At 42.7% G+C, this 27,606-nt stretch overlaps 1 protein-coding gene across 1 annotated transcript; it reads right to left on the bottom strand.

Moving 5' to 3' along the window:
* Positions 1-1,471: 1,471 nt before the first annotated feature.
* Positions 1,472-27,193, bottom strand: UBTD2 (ubiquitin domain containing 2). The gene is made up of 2 exons (XM_026063333.1): positions 26,952-27,193; positions 1,472-2,210 (listed from the first exon to the last, which is right to left on the bottom strand). The coding sequence occupies exons 1-2, from the start codon at positions 27,124-27,126 to the stop codon at positions 1,813-1,815; spliced, it is 573 nt and encodes a 190-aa protein (XP_025919118.1). The 5' UTR covers positions 27,127-27,193; the 3' UTR covers positions 1,472-1,812.
* Positions 27,194-27,606: the final 413 nt, after the last annotated feature.

Genomic DNA, 27,606 nt, shown 5'->3' with positions numbered 1-27,606 from the left:
TAAATTTTGCATCTACTTCCATCTGTCAGGAAAGTCTTGTGGATTTGCACAAGCGGACTTTGCTAGTTCCAGCTTTATGCTGATACTCATGGAGCAAGGAACTCCCTTGAAGTTTGAAAAACTGAGTTGTATGGAATTAATGGAGTAGGAAAAGTAGCAAGTTTAAAAACGTCAATCCTAACCAGCCAGTTTCCCTAGCAGATGAGTAAGAGCTGGGGCAGCTGTAGGTTTTGATCATAGATTCAGACAGGGAAGACAGAAGAAAAACTAACAAAAAGGATCATACCTGAATAGCACATTAGGATTTCGGAAGAACTGAAGTAATTTTAGTGATGGCTGAAAAAAACAATCAAACTAAAAATCATGTTTAATGTGAATAGGGGATTTGATCTCAGCCAAAGGAAACACCAGACAAGGGTGCAGAGCAGCCAAAGGAACAGAGCGCATCTCTAACCAAGGTAGCAGTCAATTAGATTTTTTTTTTTTTTTTGGCAATATGTTCACCTGATCAGATTTTTGAGACTACATTGAAAAGGGATTTGTCTTTTGCCTACTGAAATCCTCTTACATTCTGAAGGGAAAAGCACTGGTTATGAAATATAATGATCATGTTCTAGGCTGCTGATGCATTTTAGTGAGGATATTTCCAATTGCCATGGCTAGAGGGTCACCGTGTCTAGCACAGATCTAGAAGAACGACGGCTGCTTCAAATGACAGCCGCAGAAAGTTGAAATCAGTGTGCTATCGTGCCCTTCTTACCTTATTCCAAGCTTTGTGCCCTCTAGGAACCCAGCAGGGAAAGTTGCAATCCGTTTGGGCGTAACGGCAATTTAATCTGGAACTATTACAGCTGGCATACCAGTGTCATTTGCCAAAGGTCACACGTCTAATTCTTAACCGCAGACCAGTGCATCCCTCATATTAGCCAGCTTGTTAAACGTTCCTTTTAAAGATCTGAGAGAGATGCAGTAATTCGGTAGGCACGCTGTATTCAGGTGCCGGTCAGCCAGTAAACTTCAGGCTAAGTCAGTCTGATAGCAAGTAAGCTTACAGTACAGTACACGAGAGTATACATTTTCTAAATTATTGCCTAATGCTTCCGAAGGCCGTTTGCGCCAGGCGCTGCAGCCAGCAGCGGCACGAGGCCGCGCGGCCGTGCTGGAATGTACGATTTTGCTTGGTTGGGCGCTGCCGGGAGCCGTCCACACGAGCCCAGCGCGGGCGAAGACCTCTCCCTCCGCCGGTTTGCCTGTGCCTCCGGAGAAACTGGAGGAAGCTCGCGAGTTAAGTCAAACCCTAACCCATCGCCATAAACACCCCACGCACGGGACCTACCCGGAGCAGCGGCAGTTCTTGCATGAACTGTATGTGGTGCTGATATGACATATAATTTTTTTTTTTTTTTTTTAAATAAAAGTGCCCTCTGTTGCTCTCTTTCCATGGATCAGGGCACCACCGACACTTTTAATAATCATTACATATTTGTATCATTTAAATGAAAGACAATCTCTTCCCCCACTCTCTGCACCGCCTCCCTTCTCCCTTCCCCTTCCCACTCCCTTCTTCGCCCTTGCCCTGTGTTGCTTGCTGTTGCGTTAAATACGAGATCAGGCAAACCCCAAAGGACAGTTTACATTTTTTATGTTTTGTTTTTGCAGATCTCCATCACAGATGGAATTTTTGCTGGTCATTTCTTGGAACCAATCCATTAGCAGGACAAACCAGGAAAAAAAAAAAAGAAAAAGAGGGGGCAGCGAAAATAAATCCCACGATAGAGACGGAGGAAAGAAGAATCAAAAAACAAGCAGAAATCAGTTTTCCACTGGGGTTGGATTTGCTAAGGGTTGGCTCACAATGACTTGCACCACGTAGTCCTTTGGGATTTTCAGCTCCTCCAGTTTCATTTTGTCTGCGAGCGGCCTGCCCGAGAAGAACCAGCGCTGGCTGCCCGGCTCCACTCCCTCCACCGCGTGCAGCCGCCTCTTCATGTGATACACCGTGTCCATGCTGCGGACCATAAGTTTGAGGTCTTTGCCTGTGGACAGGCGCAAACGGAGCTGGCATTCGTGCCCCGAATTGGGCGGTGGATCGGGAATATCGAGAGTCTCCAGGTCGCCCTTCTCCTCTATCATGTTGATAGGTGGGGCGAGGCAGTAGACTGGAAGCTGGTACCTGTTGCCCAGTTCATCGTAACACTCTGTAAGAGCACCTTTAGGAGATAAGGAGGGGAAAAAAATAGAAAAGAGAAAAAAAAGAGTATAAATGCATCTCATATTTAAAATCGAAGTGTTCACACTCTGAAGCACCCACTCCAGTATTAATGCACCAGAGTGATGAGACCTGATTTCAGGCATACAAAAATCTCGAGTTCTCATCAAAAATTTTTTCACCCTTGTTTTCATGTAGAAACTTGGGGTTGAGTTAAAGGCACTCCCCCAAAAGCCAAAAATACCCCTCCCTCCAAATAAACCAGGATAAACTTCAAAAGTAGGAGGAAGGAAGAAACGAGGGAAGAATCTAATCACCGCACAGATGTTGCTCTTCCCACACGTCATTTAAAGGCAGACTATTTCACTGATAGTGTGGCTGGAGATTCAGAGCCCAAGTCCACCCACAACACGCTACCTTCAGGAATGTCGTGAATCTAAGCTGTGAAAAAGTGAAAACGGCAAAAAGACTGACGGCAAAAGATGACTATGAAAGAACAATTTTGTAACCTCTCACCAAACATTCAAAAATTGCTAAAGCTGTTTCATAGAGGACTTATGTTTTAGCGGTCACTGCCAGAAAAAACAAACACGACCACCCAACTGGATAACTCTACCACTCCACCGACCATGCCGTGACGTCCCCAGAGCAGTGACACACAGCGCATGTACACGCAGCTGAAGTTTGAAGCAACTCCGATACTCAAAATCCTGCAATTTCAGGAGTGATTTTTATTGCCCAGACTCCCAAGAGGTTCCTCAAAATGATCCGACTGCTCATGGTACAGCAGACATCGAGCTGGCTTGTCTTCTTGGATGTGGCTTTCTTTGCTTACAGAAACTATACGACGCGCATTAAGAATTGTAGTGCTTACGGAATTATCGAATACAACTTGTCCCCAGTATGAAATGCTCTTTATTGAGACATTTCAAGGACTGTCCCGGAAAAATGGCAGCACATTTTTCATATTATTTTTTAAGAGTTAAAGTAACAGAAATCTAAAAATTAGAGCCCAGCCACCTACGTCACATATCAGCTCTTGCAGTGAGTCAGGCAAACGCGATGCAGAGGCAGTGAGTCTCTGATACCCTAAATTGCTGCAGAAATCCCTTCCCAGGGGAGTTAAAAAGCAGACATTCACACTCCAAGGAAATGCTGCTACCCTGTCTTGGATTTACCTGCTACAATGAATTTTCACATTTTTGCCCCTAGAGGGGGCACATTCACTTGCAAGATTATCCATCCTTTTGTAGTTAGAAATGTTTGAAGAGGAGCCAAGTCCTTGAGCTACAGAGTATTTTAAAAACTCTTTGACTCGGCAGTTCTGCACACAACACCCCAAATGCGCCTTGTTAAAGACGAAGGCTTTTTCTTTTTTTTTTTTTTTTTGTCGGAGGCTTTTTCATGCTGACAATGAATTGTCTAACTTTGCTGTCTGATCAGCAAAATTACTGCAATATGAAATTATAACTTGTGGATAGATTGCGCAGCTTGGCTTATTCTGACAGCAGCATCTTGTGCTGAAAATCTACTTTCTTTTAAAAGCAGCCTACCAATTTATTTTTTTTAAAGATAATTTATGTTGATGAAAATACACAGAAGCACTCTTTGGCTCTATAATAACAATTTTCTAGGAGCAGCCACTTTTTTTTCCCCCCGCTCTGTACATGTAGCACCGAGATTGTTATCCTGCGAGATTTATTAAGAAAAACACAGAAAAATATAGTTATACTACTCATTCCAGTCTTGTATCATTTATGAACTCCAGAGCAAACCACCTTTACCAAAATTGTATTGAGCCTGTGACTTGCAAGATACTATGAGTGTGACTGACAAACTAAGGCCTGAAGTTCTTACAGTTCAGTTTTGATTTACAATGTTCATTTTATTCCTTACACCTAATCAATTTAATAATCGATACTACAGTACTACATACTACTTGTTCCTATGAACAGTGATGAAGTAGCTTGCTGCAGAAAAAAAAACCAAACCCCAACAGTCTTAAAATTTAGCTAGAGCAGCTAAACATATTTATATTTAAAAGTCATGTATCTTAAAAAGATGCTACTATTTTAGAATGGTATATCAAAGAGTTAATCTTAAATGCAACGGGGCAAGCCTGCTAAGGAATTTCTTCATCATTTATATCCTTGCCCAGTTGAACTAACATCAAGGTCAACGTGTATGCTATAAACACTAGATTGCTTAATCATAATCAGATAAGCAGCATTAAAGAAAACCCTCTGAAACAGGAGCTAACTTGGAGGTCTTTTTAAAAATATATATAAATAAAAATACTGGTAGAGGTAACCTTAATTGTTCGCATGCCAATAAAAGCTACACAGTCTAATCAAGGGCTGAGAAAGGCTTTATGACTAATTGTTATTGCAAATACATGTTTCCTTAAAGGTAACCAATAACACCCATTCTTCTACTCTCACTGGCAACGATATACCTAAGACTCGAGCCATATTAAATACCACTTTTAATGACTTCCAAGACGAGATATATTGATTAAAGTACAAAACAAGCGACTCGAAAGCAAAAGTGATAAAGCGACACAGTCCATCGCTGGCGGAAGGGCATTTACACCCACGCTCCCTACTTACCCCTGCCCCATCCTCGCCGAACGCCAGGGCAGCGCTCTGAGGATAGCTCAGGAGGTGCCCGTCCTCACCTCAAAAAGACGTACCACCATGCACAAAAAACACTGCGCGGAGGGACATCCCGCTCCTCTTCGAACAGGGAATTTGCGCAGAGGTCGAGGAGGCTTTCGGGCAAGTGACCCAGCTCGCCGTCAGAGCAGCTCCGTCCCTGTTAACAGCCTTTCGGAGAGCTTTGATGGCAAAATACTCAAAGGCAGAGACTGAAGAAGTGCCGCGTTGGTTAGAGTTCAAAAGTTAAATGTCAGTTTAATATGTTTTACCAGAAGACACGGTGAGAGTCTTGAGCGATTTTAAGCAATGCAGGAAGATGCGAGTCACCTGCGAAGAAAGGAGCAAGCCAGCGAGCTGCCCACCAGCCGTGGTCCCCAGGTCCATCTCGACAACCAGAGGCAGCGCTTGGGCCAGCCACGTGCCACCGCGCACACAACAAAATCATCAGGAAATTAAACATCTGAACTACAAAGCCCTTTCTAATTTTGCTGTTGTAATTGAAAACCATGTTTCTCATCCCTCCTGCGAGACGCATAATCTTGGGCCACAGAAGTTAGGCAGCACAAAGGGGCATTAACAGCACTGTTGAGCAAGAAAGCACAGAGGATAAAGGAAAAAATCATGTTTTAAGGTTTCCTCGTTACCTAGGCAACAAGGCTCCTCACGAGCCAGTTAAGGCAGAGGAAGGATACAGCCTCCCTTAAACTCGAGAAGAAAAAAGCCACCCCAACAGAGGGGACACCTCGGTTCCCACGCCTTCCCTCACCTGCGCACGGCCCCGGTGGAGACGTTCCCAGCCTCACGGTCTGGTGTATACCATTTCCTCTGTCCCCTGCTGCCCCTTCCTTCCCCAAATCCTACAACTAGGCATTGCATGGGGAAAAACAAAGAACGGGCAACCAGAGACAACTCAAACTCTGAAGCCCAGAGGGTGTGTTAATACTTGGACTTCTCTCCCTGGATTGTGCAAAGAAACCACATAAAAGGGGCAGATTTCAAGAAGAAAACAGAAGGCAGGATGGCTGGCAGGCATGCAAACACAGGAGGAGGACTCTCATCTATACAAGAAAGACCAAGGTGTTACTATAAGATTTTACAAAAATATTAAGGAAGCAGGACAAATCTAAGCATATCGGTACTTCATATACTTGAGTATCCTTTGCCTGTTTGAATACTCCTCTAGATGTTAACATTACTTTAATAATCTTGGGCACAAAACATCCTAGCAGGAATACAAAGAACTGCCTTTGGGGAAAAACAGCGATAAAACAAAACCACCAAAACCCCACAGCTTTCTGTCATTGATTCCCTAGAAAAAAAATTAAGGTGTGATGGAATCTGATCTAAAGGAGTGCTTTGAGGATCTCATTGACCAATTCATTTTCTGAGAATTTCCCAGTTAAAGGCAAGCCACTGCTGAGCTCTGGAGTCGCTCAGTATTGATCCTGCAACACAGTTACCGAGCTACCTTTATAGGCTTGACTCAGGTCAGCCAAAACAGAGGCTAAAATGCCAGAAGCACAGCAGACAGGAATTTTTTTGAAATATTTCAGAAGAAGTAATATAGTCTTGGAGAGTTGGGAATTCTGGAAGGAACTGCAAAACAGAGCCTCTTGTTGGTTGTTATCCAGGTATGAGACAGCTTGAGAGTTTTGGGCAGAAAAATAAGCAGATGTGATCATCAAGCATATGGAATCGGAACATTTTGAAATGAATTGCTTTGAAGGCCATAAAACTTTGCTTTAATGAGTTTATTAGGATGGAGATATTTCTCTAGCCTGGTAAGGGAAAATGCTAAAAAAGTGCCTGGTTCAGATACTGTTTCCATCCCTAAACAGCTTAGATTTCGGATGCACTTGTCCTTCTGCATGTGAAAGCATTAGCAATTTAAAAGACCTAAATTGCATGAAGGCAAACTTCTGGATGAGTTACTGAATCAGGTGTGTAAGCCCACACTCACCCGAAGACAGAAAAAGCCTTGAATATATTTTAATAGCATTTCTTTAAAGGCACATATCATTCTCTTATCATGAAAAAACATCAATTTTCTTATTTTCTATTCTCAATGCTGCCTGTATTTCTTTAAGATTTTGAGCAGTTTTGAGGTGGACTGCTCAGATGTGCCCAAAACACAGAAATCAAGCAGATTTCTATCTCTTCTTCCCCTCCCCCAGAGAGACTTGCTGGAGGAAGAGAAATTAAAAAAAAATAAAAAAAAATCTAGCATTGCAATGAGACTAGCTAATTTAAGGAACTTAAGTGTCTGTGTATAACACATTTGCCCAAGGAACAGCTGGTTCATTTGTTTTTCTTACTGAAAACTCCATTCCAAAAACCAAGCGGAGCCTGGATTGCTGAAGAAATCGGCAATAGTAACACTTTTACCTGTAGACTATTGGTTTAAATCCAGTATAGGTCAGTAATGCCTGAAACTTGTCATTACAAGTCTCAGAAACCAAATGGGTCTTGTTCTGGATCCTACAATACAATAACTCCTAGAAAGTAATGACTATGGCAGGCAGAAAAGCTGAAGTATCTCTTTATTAGTAGCTGATTCCAGGTCATGGCTGGGAAACACAGAATCTTGTAAAAAAATAAATAAATAAATAAGTGTGTACTGACACTAGCTGCATGCTAGATTGGGGAAAGGAGACTTCACTCAGCACACGAGCAAGATCAAGACAAGTAAAAACACGTAGCGCTTTGTTCTAGCCTACCTGCAACTGCTGTAAACCGGGAGGAGCTAAAAGAAAAAAGCTATTTCAACATAAAACCCATATAACTTAATAATCGTTGAAGCAGTTTAATGCTGCAGTTAACAACTGTGGCTCTCCCATTTTCTGGGAAGCAAGGCACTGGAGCACTTGTGGAAGCCGGCACCTTACACCAAGAATGGAGACCAATAAACCAGCTATAATCATTAATGGTGCAGATGCAGCATTTGATAGCTAACCATGAATATGAACCCCCTCCCCACCTTCCCTTTCTCGTTTTAGCTGCCACACTAAACCTACGTGGGCTGTGCAAATTTGAACTACCGTGCTGCTGCTGGGAAGGGCCTTGTCTCAGTGTCCTTCTGGAGGTAAGCGCTTGCCTCCAGAGCTGACACCACCACAACTGCGTGCACAGCAGAGCTGTGCTCTCATCCTGATGGATTCTCGACTATAAGGAACTTATTCCAGCACCTTAAAGAAAGGGCTTTGTAGATAACAAGTGTTAAGTATTTAATAATTCTCATTTCAAGTTCACTGAAAAAGAGCTCCTCCATTAAGAGGACATTATTGGTCTGGCTCTATTCCACCAGAGAAAGCTCCTTCCTGAGCCAGCAGGTCTCCAAGTGCTTCAGAAACTGCTTGGCGAGTGGGGACCAGCTCATTCCCACTTGTGGCAACTGGCACAAGACAGACTGGAATTGCACTTAGTGCATTACAACAAGGGAAGGAGAAGAAAATTAAGACACTGCTACTGCCTTTGTAATCCTCCCACCCCACTCTTTTGGCAGGAGAAGTAGCTAGCTGGTTAACTGAATCAGCTATTGCATATTCATGCTGATCTCCACACTTGGATGATCTTCAGAAAGCCCCGTTCACCCAGGCTCCAAGATCACTGACAAAATAACATACATTCAGCCATCTGAAGGGGCTCTACTAGACAGCAAAATGAGACATGCTTGCTTTCAGCAGAGGATTGGGCTAGATGACCTCCTGAGGTCCCTTCCAACCTGAAAGATCCTATGCCTAATCGGCTGCTTTTGCTGTAATACTTTAAACAGCAAATCTCGATCTAGCTATCTAGCCAAAGACCTGCATGTGTATTTAAGTCATTCTACTTCAAATTCAGTGTGCCTTACCTCAGTGACAGGCAGGGTTTGTGAACTGAGCCAGCAATCTCGGGAGCAAAAAAGCAAAAAACCAGTTCTGCAACTTAATGCCTGCATGCTGGTGCACAGGAGGAAAACCCAGACTGCTATCACTAAATCAGCAGTGCCTGGTACCTACAGAAACAAGAGGGCAACAGTACTGGAAAGAGCTACACTTGTGCTCGCAGATGGCATTTGCTGAGCACTCACACGCCAAAGAAAATGAGACGCATCCAGACAGCAAACTAGACAGGGAGTTTGTGCAGCTCCTTCTGCAATAATCTGTTGGCCAAGAGGTTGGTGCAGACACACAAGGTGCATTGCTGGGCATGCTGATGCTCTCCTTCTATCATAGCAGAGCACCAGCTCAGTCAATTAACAACCAATTAACAAGGCTGAAGGTGAAAGATAATTAAGATAACACCATTTCCTGAAAGACAGAAATTTCAGCACTAGATAATCATGCCACTTTTATCCAAATGTTAGCCAGGGTTTGTAGACAAGCAGAGTTGGGAGAGTGAGGGATACTCGAGGGAGGTGTGAGAGCCGTGCAGGGAGTGGGATTAGCTGCCGCGGGAGGCGCAATGGATGGGCTCAAGCCCACAAACCCCAAACCTCCAACTCCTCAAAACTCCTCTTTCCTTTATAAAGCCCTCACTAACGCCAGCATTTAAGGTTGTCCAGTAGTATTTGGCTCTTACATAAGGGCAAGTTAAGCCAAATTAAAATTTCTGAAAAACAAGCAAGAACTTAGGGATACACTAAGAGTTAGTGTACACTAACACCAGTAACACTGCCAGCACCAACATCCCCTACTGCCAGCCTATACAGCTCTGCACATCTGCTGCCAGGCGCCCTGTCTGAAGGGATGAGAAGGGTTCAAATCCAGCCTGGGGCAAAGCTGCCTCGTGCTGCACTTCCAGCTGCATCAAGCCACTCCACTGTATTTCGCTGGGAACGGGTCGAGGCAGGGCACACAGACACGCACGGTGGTTACTGCACGCGAGAGGGGCTGAGCTCACCCCAGAGCGGCACCTACCTTCTTTGCCAATTCTGACACTCAGAGCGCCTCACTTCACCCCAAAACTTAAGGAGCAAAGGTGGCAGTGACGGGTTTGTTAGCAAGTGATCAGTCACTGCAGTCGACGCTGCACTATTTGTAGTAACTCTTCCAGTAACTCTTATTCTCATGCTAACCCGTGTCTGAATCCTTCTGGGAAGTAGGACAAGAATGATGTCTGCTATGCATGTTTTAGCACAGAACAAACTGTTTCCTTTTTTCCCCTCAGATAAAGGGAATGATCTCGTGTTTCAGCTACGAAACGGGGAGCAAGTTGCAGGGGACCACAGCAGCAGCAATCCTGTAAGTACACTTGGGTTCTGCAGTACCATGGAGCTTGCTTTTCTTGTGGATGGTATGATGTTGGTCTATAGGAGAAAGAGAGGAACCCAGAGAACAAGACCTACATCAGAAAGCACAAAACTTGACAGCAATGTAACTTACAGAACAGAATTAAGTTTTCCTTGATACAGGTTTTAGTAGAGCGCAAGTACAGCATGTAAGCATTTCATCTGGTTTTCAGGTCCCCTGGCTGATATAGCCAACTATGACACCGATCAGGCCAGCATTCACCTGTAATCCACAACATGGCTAAGGACTCCCAGTGACTATACTCAGACTACCAACAATACCTACCACATAAACAACGTACAAAGACAGGGACTTTTAACTACAACTGTGGGTTCAGGGACTAACCAGTCACCCAGTCAAGGAATGCTTTAAGACAAGCTTCCTGTTCACTCTTCTTTAAAGCCTTTCGCTGCAATAGAAACTCTAGAACAGACAGATTCATTGGTGAGAATTTCTTTATCCAAATAAGACTTGATTGAGAAAGCCACTTATGCATTAATGCTCTGTAGTTGTCGTGTTAGCAATACCATATGTACTGCCACTTTTATATCACTCTGTAAAACTTGAATCTAATATTGCAAGGTAACAGCTTCCAAGAGACACTACATCAGGGTTCAAAGATGACAAGTCTTTTTACTAATAAAGTATTCATGTACTATTCTGCTTTGCATTTCATTAAAATAGATGCCTGTCTAGACAGGCTTCTTCGATAACCAAATTTTTTATTTTTTATTTTTTCGGTCAAAAAGCTCTGCTCTATATACCCTCCTCATTTACATTTGCTGTCTCCATTACCCATCTTCCTTAAAAAAGTGGAAGAGGGCCGCGAGGAGCAAACATGGTATCGTGATCTTCTGAGCCCACATCATGTACCTCAGTGGACAGCTAGCTTAGCAAAATATTATATGATCAGGCTATCTGTTCAGTATGAGGATGCACGGAGGTGGAACTCAGATTTACAGAAGTTGTCACTGCCTTTACTTCCATGGAATTTTTATTTTTAGTAGTCTGGTGTCCCTGTAAACAAAGAGGGCATACTTAGCATACAAAACCGTACGACTAACATGGTCAAAATGAAAAACTTGACACCAAGTTATTATCAACACTTCATATAAGTAATACAGATTTTCTGTCTTCTTGCCAACCAGGAAGACTTACACAGTCTGCTCTACCTTGGCTTTCTTTGGAGGTCTTTTACAAACCTTTTCTTCTGCTTTCCTAAAACAGATTTGTAAAAGCCTCTTTCCTGATGCACAAGTCATGGATATTTGACTGCAATGTTACAGAAATGCTACCAGAAAACACAGCATATCACATCTTGAATTATGCAGGCTATATTCTTTCAGAAAAGGGAGAAGAGAAATGCCTTTCAGACTGGAGAAGTTGAGTTAAACCTAAACCGGAGTCCCAAATTTACGAATGGACTCCATCCTCCTATGAAAAGCAACATGTTTTGTGAGATACACCTGTAAAAGTGTCCAACAGAAGAAGAAGAAAAAAAAAAGCACTATTTTAGATGTGCTCACTGAGAAATAAGTCTTAGTCCATCAAGGCAATATGACATTTCGTGTATTGACCAAATAGAAAACATTTAACTGTTCAGTCACTTTCCTAACACGAGGAACTATTTTGCTATTTAGTTACTTCTGGAAGACAAACAAGGTAACTTCTGCTATTTGCGTTTTCTTTAAGAGGATTTTCTTTTAGCTAAGATCAGCAGGACCCTATTGACCGACGCAGCAGACTCCTTCATGACCCGACAAACGTGCCAGAGCCCACTGCGCCCTTTTCCAAACAAGACAAAAGGCAAAGACAACTCTACCCTTGCTTGGGACTAACCTCACCAGGTACAACGGACTCGTCCTTTAACCTTGCACTGCCTCGTATCGCCTAGCCGCCCCGAGAAAAAGCTCGCCCTTTCACTTCTCCGGCAAGAGAGGCCAAGATGCACGAAACGACGCACGGGAAGATGCGATCAGCAACTAGTGACTGCTGTAACTCGAGCTGCTCCCTCTGCACAGCATTACTAGCGTCAGCGCATTTAACCTTCCAGCAACCCCCTCGCAGCCGCAATGCCCTCGCCAAGCAGTTCAACGATACTTGAGGCTTAGTCTAATTTGAGCAAGAAGTGTGTACGGATGGAAATTTGGCTCGAGACAGCACTTATTATAGCTTGAGCTAACACAACAGCAGAGACAAGCTCTTAGACTAAGCACAAAAGCAAATGTGTATTTTCGTGGGGTGCAGAGAGGTCCCACATCGGTTCGCAACGAGAGAAGGGAGTGTGGAAAACTTTACACTTTGAGACTAACCAACAGCCTCCCACCACCCAACCTACCTACATGCAGTGGGAGATGGAAGGAAAGCACAGAACGACTCGGACATAAGTTTGCTCTGCATCGTTTTGCTCTTACTGCTCCCAAACTTGCTCATATCCCTGTGTTGACCTAATGAGCATGTGTGTGCTCAGTATCCAAGGATAACCAGCAAAAATGTTAAAGGCTCCAGGGAGGTTAAGAAAACTGTCACAATCCTGCATTAGTACCTATGTCCTAAAATAAAACTACAACACAGAGCTGCTTAAAAAGGGGGGGAAGAGGATCAAAGAAGGTTACAGGAAAGATTTGAAATGACAGAAGTCTGCAGTATTGATTTAATGTAATGTGCTCTTCATGTCCAAGATGCTGCTCTTTCAGACAGAATTGCCTTACTTATAACTGTAATAATAAAAAAAATATTGATTAAGCTTAAGCGTAGAACCTTTCATGTTACTCAGAGCTATAGTCTCTCTTAAACATTCATCTACCAAAGGCTTCTGGGGATCCACACAGACTGCGAAAGCCAAGACAGGTTAATAATTCAAGGCCTTGCTGCAGCTATGAACTTCTACAAAAACTTTCTCAGTTGCTATAAACTAAAAGAAAGGCCTGAGATCTCATTATTCCTATATAATGACTAACAGTCAAAGCGTGTAACACTTTGTTTTGTTGCAAGTTTTATTTGCAATAATGCTGTGAAACAAATATCACTTGTGCTTTGTGTGTCCTAGCTTCCATATTAGGCTTAAAAGTGTATCATCAGAAAAGCAAAGCACATTGCTGGAAATATCACGGAGAAACGGAAAAAGCCAGCTATTGACTCTAGGTCTAAACAAACAGTCTCTTTCTAGGTATGATTTAGAAGTCCCTTATGCTTTTAATCCTTTCAAGCTACAGTATCAAAAGGCATGCTGGTGCTAAGGAAAAAAAAAAATCTTTAGAAATGAGTACTTTTTCCCTTACTGGCAAATCTGGATTTCACCAGGAGAAGTGGGGTGTATCATGTGCTTTTGTCAGGCTCCAATACTCCTTTGCTTATCAGCCTGGTCAGTCTGCTAAGTCCTGAACAGTACCAGATACCTGGGGAGTTTTCTCTTCCATTTCCAGAGGTAAATCTGCTTTGTAACTTACTGACTGGAGCCCTGCAAATGACTTGAAGAACCACCTCAAGGTATTTATCGAAAGAGGCTGTGGACTACGCCTGTTGCTTGCCAAAGGCCCTTGTGTAACTCCGGGCACAGCCGTCCCCTCGGCAGCTCCACATCAGGAGTTCCCGTAGCCTGGCCCACGGAACCACCAAAGCCCGGCGTACTGGCGACAACCAAGACGCTTCCCAGGTATTAAAGCATCTCCTTTAGGCTTGCTCGCAGGTTAGTTAGCACCGCACAGGCTCTTTCTAACACACAACAAATGAGGACCTTCTTCAGCCATCATCTGGCCCTAAAAGGCTGGATTAGGGAGAAGCTCAGCGGAGCCTTCTCCTGTGACTCAGACACTTCTGACAGAAACTATCTTGCCTTGGTCTAGGAGAAGAGATACCATCTTCGTCTTACTGCGATTCCTGAAGCCAAAACAGCAGATGACAGATGTCTCGGCCGCTGTCAGCTGGAGAACGTGGAGGAACGGGAGCGGTGTGTTCACAGACACCGAGGACGTGACAAACCTAAGGTCTGGCTGAGCCTTTCATTTACGTAACCGAGGCACCTTACCAGAGAAGGCTTCAGGAACGCCAGTTTGGGGGCAAAACGCTCCACTTCTGCATCAGTTACGGAAACATGCAATACTGCCTCAGAATATCACCTTTTTGCAGAGGAGAAGGCATCTAGATGACTCTCAGTGGTTTATACTGTTTTTTTTTTTTTTTTTAATGAGGAATACATTTTAAACACTTCATCCTTCTTTTTCTTATTTTACTAGAAGCAGACAGCAAAGCAGATTAAGCAGATACTCAGCTTCCCTGTTGTGAGCAGTCAAGGATGGTGTAAGCGTTCACTCCTGTGGAATATCTAATAAACTGGACATCATGTCCTGGCCATTATCAGATACCAGAGGAATATTATTCACTTGAGAAAGACATGCTTCTGTCTGGAAAATCTGAAGGTATTATGACAAACAATCTGCAAGCTTCTTATAAAAAGAATCCGAGATGCTTTTTCTTTGCATGTCCAGGTTTATTTTGAGCATCTAACAGCCACGATGTAGAGCGAGTCTTGGTTTGTTTTTTTTTTCCCCTGTAAGGAGTTAGCTGCACTTTTCTGGTCATACACTAATGTAAAAAAAAAAACCCGTAGTGAAACAGTGCAGCACAGCCCTCCGCACCGCAGCAGAAAAGGCAAGCTGAAACCCAAGACGGGAAACAGACAGGCATATGCTACCAGAGGAAGAGACTTGAGAAGAGTCCAAGCAATTATGTTGACGAAGCTCCTCAAAATACCTTTCAAAAAAACAAGAGCAGAAGTTAAAAATATTTAAGGAAAACAACTGTAGGATGCAGCCATAAGTGGGTTTTTATTTGAAGAGCTGATAGTTTTTAACCTGCACTTAGATATATAAATATTTCAGTCAGCCACAACTGCTTTACATCCTGGCGATTTGACTCAGTGCTCCGTTTGAAGAAAACATGGAAATCGTGTCCCTCCGAAAGGATGTTGCGTATCTATTTTAAACATTAATCAGAGCAGAAATAACAAAAAGCATTGTCTTAATTGTAACTCAGGGCAGAAGAGACTTTCGAGAAAACACGTGGTTTCAAGGTTAGTAGGAGTCCTCTCAACTCCCCAATTCAACCTGCTCAACAGCATATTGCTTCCCTCACTAGCATCAACACGCTTAACAAGCAGCAGCAAAAAAAATTTGTTCAATTCCTACCGAAAACACTTGATACAGGAGAAAGCTACCACAGAAGTCACACACATCAAAAGGCCACAAGGATTAACGAAGGCTACAGTGGGATAAAGAAGTTAAAGCAATTCACTGAGAGATGGGTCTTCTCACCACTTTCCACAGAAGTCCCTTGTTTTAAACCTGTATAAAATTGCTTGGTCTCTGAAGGTTCATTTTATATCATGAGCACACACACTTGCTAGCTGGTATCCGTGTATCAGCCCAAGCATATTAGCTTGAACCAAATGGAAGGCAAGAAGTGATCCTACGCAATAATCTAGAATTTCGAAGATGACAGAAAACAAAACTAAAGCAACAGAAAGGGGTGCACCGTTATAATAAAAGCGCTGCGGTCGTGATCAGCTTATGACTTGCTAACCCAATTCAAAAGATTATCTTTAATTGCCTCATTGATTACTGTCATTTCTCCCTCATTCTCTACTCACACATCTCTGTGCTTGGCTTTCACATGCTATGCACAGTGGCTGTCACGCAGAAAGAGGAAAAACATTTGCCAAATGTTGGCCTGTTATTTCCTTCTTTGAGAACAAGGAGGAAAAAATAAATAAATAAACAAACAGTTCAGAGACTGTAAGCGGTAAGCGTTGTAGCTGCAGCCTTCTCATATGGAACTCCCCAATTACAATAGAATTTATTGGTGCTTCTCTAATTTTCAGTCCAGAAACCTCCTGAAGCGCTCACTTTTACAACAGGCATTCCTCTAATATGAAATACTATACAAACACATGGCTTTAATTTCGCCACAAGCTGCACAGGGACAGCCTAACAACGGATGATAGCCAAAAAGCATCTCTTCGAGCATCTCCACCTCTCACTTCTCACCGCATTACGAGTGAAACATAGTTCTTCCTGAACACACAGGCTACATCCCAGAGCTCTTCCAAAACCTGAAGTTACTCCCAGCCTAGGGGGAAGCAGAAAGGAAAGGAAAGGAATAACTCACTGGTGCGTAGCTTTTTTTAAATCAATGCTGGTTTACATCCTTGTCTTTCTAAAATGCACACAATTTCACCCATTGTGAAAATAAAGGCCCTTCATGATCTATCGATCCCTTCCCCACCCACTTCTGAGGCTGTGGATGCATGGATGCTTTTCTGAGCAGCAAAACCAGCCCGGGTGGCTGCCCCACTCCCAACTCCTGCCCCATATGTATTCGGTCACCCTGCAACCAATGCTTGGAGCTGCTTTATAAACTGGGTTGGGGAAATGAGGTACGTTAAAAGCAACCTGAGGGTATGGCACTGGAGATGTTCACTGCGCCTGCTCACCGTCCTGTGGCCCCATAAACAGATTTTCTTTGGGAAACGAACGCTCCTCTCCAAAACACGCCAACTGCTATGGAGACAACAAGCCCCATCTTGCAGAACAACATCACCTCCCTGTATCCTTGCATCCCTCCTCTGAATTCAAGTAAAAACAAACTAAGGAATCATATCACATGAAAGAAGCCAACTACAGATACCTGTATGATTTAGAAGGGCAACCTTTCACACCACTTCACAAAAACAAGGGTTTCTCTTCCCAGGTTTATTTTGTGCCTTACAGGCAACTTCACTGTTTCCTTCACAGTCATATTCTTTGTTTTGTACGAATCCTTTTAGAGCAAGGACAGGAGCAAACAGCTATCGAAAAGGAAAACATAGCTGAAGAGTAGAAAAAATTGGCTGCGAGATTACAGGTCAATGAAGGATTGAGTTATGCCCATTAAGTCTCTCCTTCTCCCTGCCCCTCTGCCCCAGAAGTATATTAAAAGGGAAATGGGTAAAGTAATCAAGAGCTCAAGTATTCAGAATTCTACTTAAACATAATAAAAATCAAATAAAAAGTTTCTGGAAAGCTTTCAACTATCAGCTCTGAAGTGGTTACCGTGAAAGAAGGTGTTTCTACTACACTAGAGCTTGTAAATTCTTGCTGTAAACTTGCCCTTTTTCTTTGGGAAGGTAAACAAGTTTATTGCTTAAGTAAGTTTCCAGGAACTGAAATAACATGCTGTATTTTCAGCCAGAAAGAGCTGTTTTCTCACTCATATTTATAAATTGAGCATGTCCTCCTTCAAGTTCCAGTGAAAAAATGCACCTAAAGCTGCCGATTGTGCAACACAGTAAGTCATGTGAGCAGGCTTTATGGACTGGACAGTGCTGTTAAACCAAATGACAACATAAAGTAGTAAAAGAGAACGTGAAACAAGGCTTTAGAAATCATATAAATGTTTTGCAGTTCTGCATCTACCTTTTGAATCCCTGATTTCCTTTCCGAAGGATGGTAAAAGGTGCAATAGCTAGTGTAATAATAGACTCTGTCTTTTAAAATTTTATATGGGTCCAGGGCACAAATTAAACAATTTCGACTGCAGAATTTCTCTATGCAGAAGAGGCTGAGAGGCGGAGAGGCAGGAGACGGGAGGCAAGGATGGGCTGATGCCGCCGGCAGGGCGCTGCCAGCCTGAGGCTGCCGTGGGAGCGTGGGTTGCAGTGGATCCACGGGGAGCCGGTGGCGGCAGCTATCCCAACCTGGAGAGTCCTAATTTGGACAAAGTCTCCTAAAGAAAAAGCAATTACTGTGCCCAAGCAGAATCAAAACCGTCGGAGCATTTTCAGACGTTTCTCGATGTCTGGATGTATTTTCCAAGAGGAAAAAGAGGGGAAAAAGGAACGTAAAGAGAATTGTTCCCCAAAACAGGTTCTGCGCACCCGGCAAGACCTACTTGCACCCTGCTTTGCGTTAGCTGAGAGTTTCTGCTCTTCTGGCTACTGCGACGAGCGAGAACATTAAGCCGTTCGATGGTAGCATCTCTTCTCACGCTTGTCACGTCCTCATTTATAAAGCACCACGCCAGTGCTGCAGAGAAATGTGCTAATGAGAATGCAACAAGCAAAGCGGCCAACACTTGAGAGAGGCACCACCAAAACTTAAATTTCACTGTAGCATGCTATGCTTTTTCAAAGAATCTCTTGATATTGTTCACAGAGGAAGGCAAGAGAAGATACTAAAACAGTCTTGATACAGTTTTAGTGAAAGCTACACTTCTAATTTATTCATTAAACCATTTTAACAAAGGTAAAACTAAGGAGGAAACTTGACGTCAACAACTTTTAAAAACAGATAATGGTGTTTAGAAAAAAAACCACACTGAAATTTAGCATGCACTTCCCTAATGCATGCTCATTGTCACCCTAGCTAAAAGCAGCCAGCCTGGTTCCTTACAAGACATTGGTATTTTTCTGTTTTTTAATCCCTTACACCTTTTGTATTCTTTATTGAAGAAAACAAACAAAACAAACAAAAAAAACCAAACTACCCAAACACTAAGAACTGGTTTCCATTAAGCAGAGTTAGGTACGAAAAGGTAATTAAGCAGCCTCAATTCTAAATTTTATTATATTCATTGCAGAAGCAGATTTGAGAATTTCCATAACTCTTACGGTCTGCATGCTTGTGCCAATATTATTTTTTGAACATATTGACAGATATGCTTTGATAGTCAGACCTCCCAAAGCTTTCATAACTCGACTGAAATCTAAAATTAGACAGCCACAGTCACTATAAATACCGTTCAGTATCATTTTAAAGAGACGTTCCAAAGCATTCAACCAAATTCAACCAAACATTCAGTGTCCACATAGAAAAACACATCGTTCTACATTTGAGTATGGACAATATAACGCATTATGGAAAAAATTATTTTGCTAATGACGACCAATTGCAAAGCCTCTTCAGACAAATGAGCTACTAAGAAAACAATCCCTACATCCTTAACCCAAAAGCAACGGCTAAGCAATGGATACAGCAGCCTTGCAGGGGAGGGTGGGATTAAGAACCGCCCCCCCCCACACACACCCCAAGGATCTTGCAGCTTAATGGGCAGCAGTTTACAGAAGCACACTAAATTTAAAAAGCTAAAGGTGCCACTGTGGAATTTACTGTATAAATTCCTTCAAGTGCAGATTCATCAGTATAACAGTTAATAAGCCAAATATAGCTGTCAGGCAAAAAGCACTGTCAAAAAAAAAAAAAGAAAGAAAAAAGAAAAAAGCAAAAGAAAAATCAGTGTTCTATTTTTGGAACTACTTATTTTAAGGGAGCCGTATATTGAGTGGTCAGTGTTAAAGATGTACCGTATAATTTTGCTGTGGATATTTCTGAATTATTGTGCAAATTTAGAGGCAAACTCTGGAGAGCCTGCTGACTATCCTCTACTGCTTTCTTTTCCATCTGCTTGTCTGACAGCTCGCTTTAAGCAATTGCGATTCTTCCAGGTTCCCGAAACGGCACACGTGATGGATGCACACGTGATGGACGCACGGGGGCCCTTACAGAAAGCCCATTCCGAGCAGCACCCCACCGCGAGCGTCCACCGGCAGCACCTCCTTGGTGCTAGTAAAGGTCAAGGTGAGTGACACAGAGGAGCCTTAACACCCACACAGCTGCAAAGAGTTTGGCAGATATTCACATTTAATAGGTAAAAACACTGCAATGGATGTATTTTCTAATAAAACAAAAAAAAAGGCGGGGGGGGGGGGGGAGAAGCCTGATTTCACCCCTGGATGTTAAAGAAACCCTTTACTGATACAGGATCTGGCTTTAATAAAAACCAGTAAATATGACTGTGATTATATAATATCCTTTATTAAATTAATACAAAGTGGCACAGCCACTAACAGCTGACACGGCCTTAAAAGGACTGCTGGCACTTGGAAGCTAACTTTCCCTCTCCAGAACAGAAAACTGTCTGGTTCTTTTTCAATAAAAGCACGGAATGCTATTTTCATCCTTAGTTACTGTTTCTACAAAAATAAGCTACTGTAATCCACTCCCTCCCTTCCCTCGCTCCAAGTCATCTGCAACCTCTGGTCGCCTCACTGTGCAACGGAGGGTCTTCACGAGCACCCCCTCCCCGTAAAAACGGGGATGCGGTAGGTTGGGATGCCTAAGTTATATTGATGGGATATACTGTTTAGCCTTCCCATCACTACTGTGTTCTTTTGCTCTACAAAGGCGAAGGAAATTATATTTTTGCTTAGGTTTTGCCTCTACTACCGGTACTGATTATGTTGCCCATTAAAACATAAACGCTGGGGACAAGTGCTTTAAGCAAATCATGCATTTCTTGTACCCGTGTGGTCTTGGGAAGCAATTTTTTTTTTTTTTTTAATAAACTAAGACAGAAGAGAAGCTAGAGCAGGGCAAAGTCTGCCCTCCTGAAATTTCCCCAAACATCTGAACAATCTCAGTAAGCACGGAAACAAGGCAATACCATCAGCTGAACAAAATTAAAAAAAAATCCGTAGTTCTAGTAAAGGTGACGTATGAATAGTCTATGAGAGATAAACAGCTATAAAGCACACAAGGGCCCACTATTAATAACCCGTGTGTCTGAACAGGGACGCACAGCTTCTGCATTTCCATAAAAGCTCCAATCCTTCTCCTGGTGATCAAATTGGAGATCTATGAGAGAAGGGGAGGGAGCAGAACTTCTCCAGCAGGCCCTGGGATTTACCTAAGCAGCAAAAAGACTCCTTAGGAGGTTGTGAACAACGAACGCAATCGACACTAAAAGCAACGCTGACACCTCGCCAAACGCACTCGTGTTTTGGGTTGCTTTCCCATTGACCTGCAATCATGCTGCTTGACAGCCTGAGGTACCACCATCCCTCTCCTTCACCTCGCACTCTCAAGGTCTTGTTTAGCCGTGCAAAATTCTTCATTAATAAAAATGGGCTTTTCAGCACGGTAGATGGTAATTTTCTTTATAAAGCACACGCTGTTAAGTGCTGACGTGGTGCTGGCTCAGTACTAATCCCCCCCCAGCTTGGCCAGCAAGGAGCACAGCAGCGACCGTCGGGATGCACGAGCCAGACGCAGCTCAGCGCCGGGGGACGGCACATCCATGCGTCTCAGCTACGTAACGTGCCCTTTCGGACAACAATACACTCTCAAATCCAAGCGCATCCGCAGGAAAGACAGCGCGCAGAGGGGCGCAGTACTCGAGGCACAGCCTTTAAAAGCTGATCTTTAGTACCGTGAACCATCAGGCCCAAAGGCAGCAGACACCAGCGTGGGGCATAACCGTAGCTCAAGAAGGAACAGAGGATTTTGCTGGAATTAGGAATTTGCGTTTGGACTGGGGTGGGGGGTAAGAGGCATAGGCTAAGCACACTTCCTTCATATTGCTGTTTTCACATTGTTTTCTTTTGAATGTTTCACCTGAAGGGGAAGAAAATGCTCCCCTCAAGACTAGAGCACTTCAGTTAATTCCACCTACCTTCCCCAGCATTTAAGTTGAACGCTCACATCCCCACTTTTCATGATCATAAGTGTTACACGCAGTAACTCTGACAGTTATGCTTACATACAAAGAAATAATGCGGCAAGACCACTCAGGGAAAATGTATGCTTGAAGCTCCAGCAACTATTTTAAGGCGCAGAGGAGTCGACTGCTCCTGAATAAAAAGCCACAGGGCTTAACAGAGAGCCCTCTTTATTGTTCAAATAGTAATAAAGGAGTTAAATGCAATATACTGGAAACTAGACTATACCGGAGGAAATATCCATTCAAAAGTTTAAAAACTCCTGTTTAACCCAGACAGACTCCAATTAGCACTAACTGCTTTCAGGACAAGTTGAGCTCAACACTAACATTAGCTGGAGACCCTAATGAACACACTCCAACATTTCCTTTTTGATAGCTGAGAAGCATGTAAAAGTGTTCTTCATTAAATTTAAATGGGCTCATTAATAAAATATTGAGGATGTGCTACTTTAAGACGTAAGGAAAAAAAAATGTATAAATTGGAGATAACGTTATTTCTATTTTTAAATACGTCCCACAGAGGCACCCAAGATAGATGAGAAGTGCTAAGCCCATCCCACAAGCTTATTTATTTATTTAATACTGCTTATGTGCTATTTTTAACTGCGGAAAACAGCAAAAGGCATCCATTAGAAAAATTAAATTGGTTATAGGTTTCCCAACACAGGTTATACGAGTAAGGCATCTGGCTGAAAACAACGTTAGAGACGTGGTTTTCTTCCTCAGTTCCCTATGGGGTTTTGGAATGAACGAATAATTTTACTTTTGCAGCATCAGCTAGCCTAGTATCTATATCTGCAAACCCCTGTCACTCCCTGCTCCCTCCCCTGCCCTCTCTTCCCAGCCCTCCACTTCCCACAAGGTTTAATTTTGTAAGTAATACACAGTCTGAATATGCACACTACGTGCTTGCCCCATGGGACAGTTAAAATGCAGCTGTATGGGTTTGGATTTTTTTTTTTTAAGCCTCAGTTGTGCACATGCTAAAGACATAAGAGGAAATGCCCTAGCCTCATGTTAACAATTTATTGCATCATTTTGCAGAAGACCTATTTCTTCAGAAGACAAAACAGATAAAAATACTCAATTTTTTTTCAATAAAGGTAAGGATAATTTACCCTAGCTGATCTTGGTTAGTTTTCCTGAGGAATCAATATTCTTTGATGAACTAAGAAAATCAAAGGAACAGCGTCCCATTCCCATCTGCCAACCCTTCCCCCTCCACCACAAATACAAGTTTTTATGCACAAAAATGCCAGAGCTACATGTCAAACTATTTGCTTAGGAGAAAAACCCTTTGACTTGGGTTGACAATGACCTTTCAAATCTTCCTAAACACTTGCTTTCTTTGAGGAATTGCAGAGCACTTTCATGCCTGCCCTGAGCAACACGCTCTCCTTTTTCCTCCTATGCGAAAGAAAAGAGCCTAAACTCCAAGGAGGCATCCCGGCATTCCCGAGCAGTTTCTACCAGGGTTTCTGGTGAGCCCGAGTGCTGCGCAGGCATTTATATGTGGTATTTAAGGAGGCGCTGTGAGTATTTGGTTCCCATTCCAACTGTGTTACAGAGGACGCAGGCCTGGTCTGCACGTGTATGCGCAGCTGCAGAAGGCAAGAGGGGCACAAAAGATGGATTTGTGAGGTGACACCTGCATTAGTTATCAATCCGCAATTAAATCGAGATGGCGGAAAGTCAGGTAAGCACAGGACTGGGTAGCTAATGCACGTACAGCGCCAAGATGTGCCGGATTTCTTAATGGCTTGTTTCCCCCCTTCTTAACTTTGCACTGACTGAGTTTTTGTAAATAGAAATACGGAGTTTTTTGGCGTTCTTTGGAACAAGGACAGTTTAAAGTGTTTGTTCTACCTGCTCAGAGATCAGTTCAGTTTGTTGATAACAGTCATTACTGAGCCCATAAATGCAAGGCTTTTATTTATAATCTGTTCATGCATGACACTAGCAATGCTTGATGACTAGGAAATACAGGAATTTCTAAAAGAAGTAGCTTTCCCTGTAGTGGAAATGTCACATAACACAGAAAATCATGCAAGCCGTTGATGCACAAGACAAGTATCACCAGCGGGAAGGCAGAAAGATGGATAAAAAGTACCTCAGTCTTTTGAGTAGAAAAAAACCCAAAAACCAAATCACTGCTAAACTCAAGATCATGCTAGGATAAATATTCAAAATATTCTCAAGTTCTAGACTAACTGCATTGGGAATCTGACCTGAAGGCCAGGCCTGGCTTGGGCAATAAAGCCTTTAATACAATTTTGGTTCTGACCTTGTTTCTGAAAGATTCTGAATATTCTGTACGTGGGCCGTTGAACACAGGCGCCAGTCTTGCCATTGGCTGGCCGTCCCCCAAGCGTATTTGTCTGCTGAAGAGCCAAAATTCAGGAGTGCACATATTTCTTTCTTTTCAAGCATTACACACGGCGACATTAAAAGACCCAATTTGCAGGGTACAGCATTCATCCTAAATTCCTCTGGCTGCCCCAAGCAAACAAATCTGAGTTGCCTGCCCAGTTTCAGATTTTTGCTTGCAACCAAGAACTTCTGGGACTTAAAGCCCGAAACTCTGAATGAGCTTAATAAGCAGTTAGCCAAGAAACTAAGAAACACTATTTTGAAAACTTGGTAGGATCTGCACATCCTCCTTTCTCATAGATAAAGTGCACGGATGCACAAGAAAGTCCATCCCAAAATCCAAAGACACCCTCTTTCAAGAACACTTCAAATGTTTAAACTTTCCCACTTGAATAAAATCCTCCTCTGCGATCACAAGTTGTTATGCCATTCTAATGATAGGAAGTAGAGACCTAACATGTCAAACAGCTTTTTTGCATGACTTGATGCCATAAATTTAACATTTCCTCTGCAAGTGTTGTTCATATGTACACTTGTGCAACATTTAAACTGAATACATAATCTAATGCTGTCAAAACAGCTCTTTATCAGGGTCTTGTCAAATTCCATAACCACATTATACAAATGATCTCCCTCTCACTGCAAAAGCATGCTTTGTGACTCAAGTTTTTATTTATTAAAACAATCATGTTTCTATCAGTCTTTTGCACAGTGGAAACATAGAGTCAGAATGAGAACAAGACCTTCATAGTGGAGGGTGGACACTTGCATACTAAGAAGTAATTCTTTACGCTAAGCTAAAAGATAATCTAGAGAACAATTCATACAAACAATAAGAAACCATGGTGGAAGGCAATCCATATTTTGTTAAAGTTACCCCATATATAACATTAAGTCTCTTGACCTCTACTGTTTTTATCTTAGCAACTAAGCTAAAAGGAAATGCCAAACAAGGCACTGGCTATTTTAGGTCTGCAAATACTCATACTCTGAGATATTCATTATTTCCAATTATCTGAATGGTGACTCAGATTTATCAGTCATTTCAGTTATCCATTTTGCCAGACACTTCTCCTGAATACAGCATCCCTCTAGCTCACAAGTTTCTTGATGCTCCAAATGGTTTCTCAGCTGCCAAAATTCCCAACTTCTTCTGGGATATTTTTGACAATGTAAATGACAAGCACAGGTAGAAAGAGGTCTTCTGGTATCACTGCCATGTTAGACAGCCTAATTCCTCTCTCCATATACCCCTTACCCAGCTGAGAGAATATAGCTAGGGACAGATTGAAGAACTGAGCAAATCTGCCTTAGAAAGTTTACTGCCCAGATTTAAAGCAACTTCTGCTAGAACTGGCTTTTTGAAAAATCATACTAGCTCATAACAGGGGAATTATTTTTCTCTCTCCAATTCACTGGGCCTAAAATGCCATACGAACCTCCAACACGTTGTCAGGAGAAGAGCTGAGATCTCCTTGGCACTAGGAGGTTCTGGAAATAACTGACCAATTTTTCTTTAAAATTACAGCTATTAAGAGAAATCATTTCCAGATGCATAATTGCCTTTGACCAAAAACTCAGTTGTATCAGTCAAACCAACAAAATAAAGCTGCCTTGAAAACAAACGATCATAACAAATGATTTGGAGGATTACAATAGCCCACAAGTTATGGAAAAGCTAGGTCATATTCCAACAATAAAGGTTTCCACCTCTCAGCTACATTAAAAAAATCCAATTCTGACTGCTGAACAGAAGCGAGAAAAAACAACATGCTGATCCACAACCACTAGTAATGTTTCACACTTAAGTGTGGGACAGGCTACAGGAAAACACAGACAAACCCCAAAATAATCAATAAAAATCTGCCCCCTCTTTCCAAACTGGATACATGATCTACCATGACTTGTTCAGGAAATTGAAGTCCTAAACAAAAAAAGGAAGAAGGCGGCACTATGAGAAGTGAACATTAGTTAACCCAGACAGCAATGTACAGGGTCTTTCAAATCATCCTTTCTTCTTCCCAGGAGACCCTAGGCAGCATATGTACAGTGTCTTTTATACAGCATTTAAGTACACATCTGCAACCAGTCCAACATTTGGTGCAAATCTCTTCATGCCCCTTCTCAAACAGGGGACTTCAAGCACAGCGTAACCAGAACACACATCTGCTTCAGTTTAGCCTTCCTTTATTTTTATACATTTTTGAAGTTTCACCCTAATACATTCAGGTTACTGAAGCTATAAATCCATTTAAACTTTTTTTTTAATAGAGAACTGGCACTGTGTTTCTCCTGGGCATAAATGGCAGTGATTCATTTCAGAGGGGCAGAGGTGGGGAGAACAAACGTGGAACAACCAGAATTCAGAACAACAGAGCGGAAGGGAGAGTACCTGAAACGATAAGCACTTACCGAGCATGTTGTACAAGATCTCAAAACAGTTTGCCAGCCCCAAGTTTTTGGGGAAAGTTTTCATACTCTTCAGAGAAGAAAGTTAAAAAAAAATTCAAGGTGTCAAAAAGAACCTGTAACACCAGGAAAAACTCTATTGCCTTACAAAGTGAGGCTGGAAAAGCTTAGCAAAACTGTACCTCAGAAAATCCAGGTGTTTCAAGAGATTATGGAAAGTCAAGAGTGTTGTCGAGAGAGATCATAAACTTAAGCTGTGCATTAATACCTCATAACAGACCATACGTTCACATCTAAGTAACTATAAAAGCTAGCTCTTGTTGGCCCCTCTATATCCTAACACAGTTTTGCTTTGAAACACCAAGCAGAATTTGTGCATTCTGAAATACAACTATTTAAAAATATTACATGTGTGTGTGTCAATTGATTTTCAGGTTAAAAACGCATTTGGCTTAGCCTACTGCTATGCTTTTCACAGGCCACATCCTCCTTAGATGAACCTACCATGCGGTAGTGTTATGTTTGCACCATCAATGATTGCTTGTGCCAGTTCGTGATCGTTGCTCTCGAACGCGTGCGCGGCAGCCTTGAGGGCATCCCAGATCTCCTTGCGGCCTTCGAAAGCTGGCGCCGTGTCCCAAAACTCGTCTCTCTTGCTGCGCAACTGTCCGTCTGTCATGGGGTAATCACTCTTCCATTTCGGTTTCTCTTTTTTCAAGGGCTGATTACGACCTAGAGCAACTGTGGGGCAGAAAGAGGAAGGGAAATTTAAAAAAAAAAGATTAAAAAACCCCCCCCAAAACAGCACAAAGTTACTAAGTTCCTGAAGCACCCTTTTGGTTGTTAAGTTTGAAACAGCAAAAGTTGACTTTCTGGCAATCACGATCCTTTCCGGCAATCACGATCCTTTCCTTCACCCTCTCCAAGGCATCATCTCCCTCTGTCTTTCTTTCTACCTCTTTGAAAATTTACAGCGCTACCTCCCACTTGCCGATTTTACCCGTGTCTCCGTGTGCCCCACGACGCCCCGAGTAGCACCCTGGCCCTGCGACTGATGCCTGACACGGGAATCAGGCAGCAGGGGGTAGCAGCAGCCCGGCAAGAGGCGTGTTACGTGAACGTTGGGGCACAGCCGACAACGCTGCCCCAGGGTCTCCTT

Source organism: Apteryx rowi, unplaced genomic scaffold (assembly GCF_003343035.1).
Source record: "Apteryx rowi isolate R43461 unplaced genomic scaffold, aptRow1 scaffold_2, whole genome shotgun sequence".
Lineage (NCBI taxonomy): Eukaryota > Metazoa > Chordata > Aves > Apterygiformes > Apterygidae > Apteryx > Apteryx rowi.
Note: the sequence above shows the minus strand (reverse complement) of the source record. Positions and strands in the feature narration are given on the sequence as shown.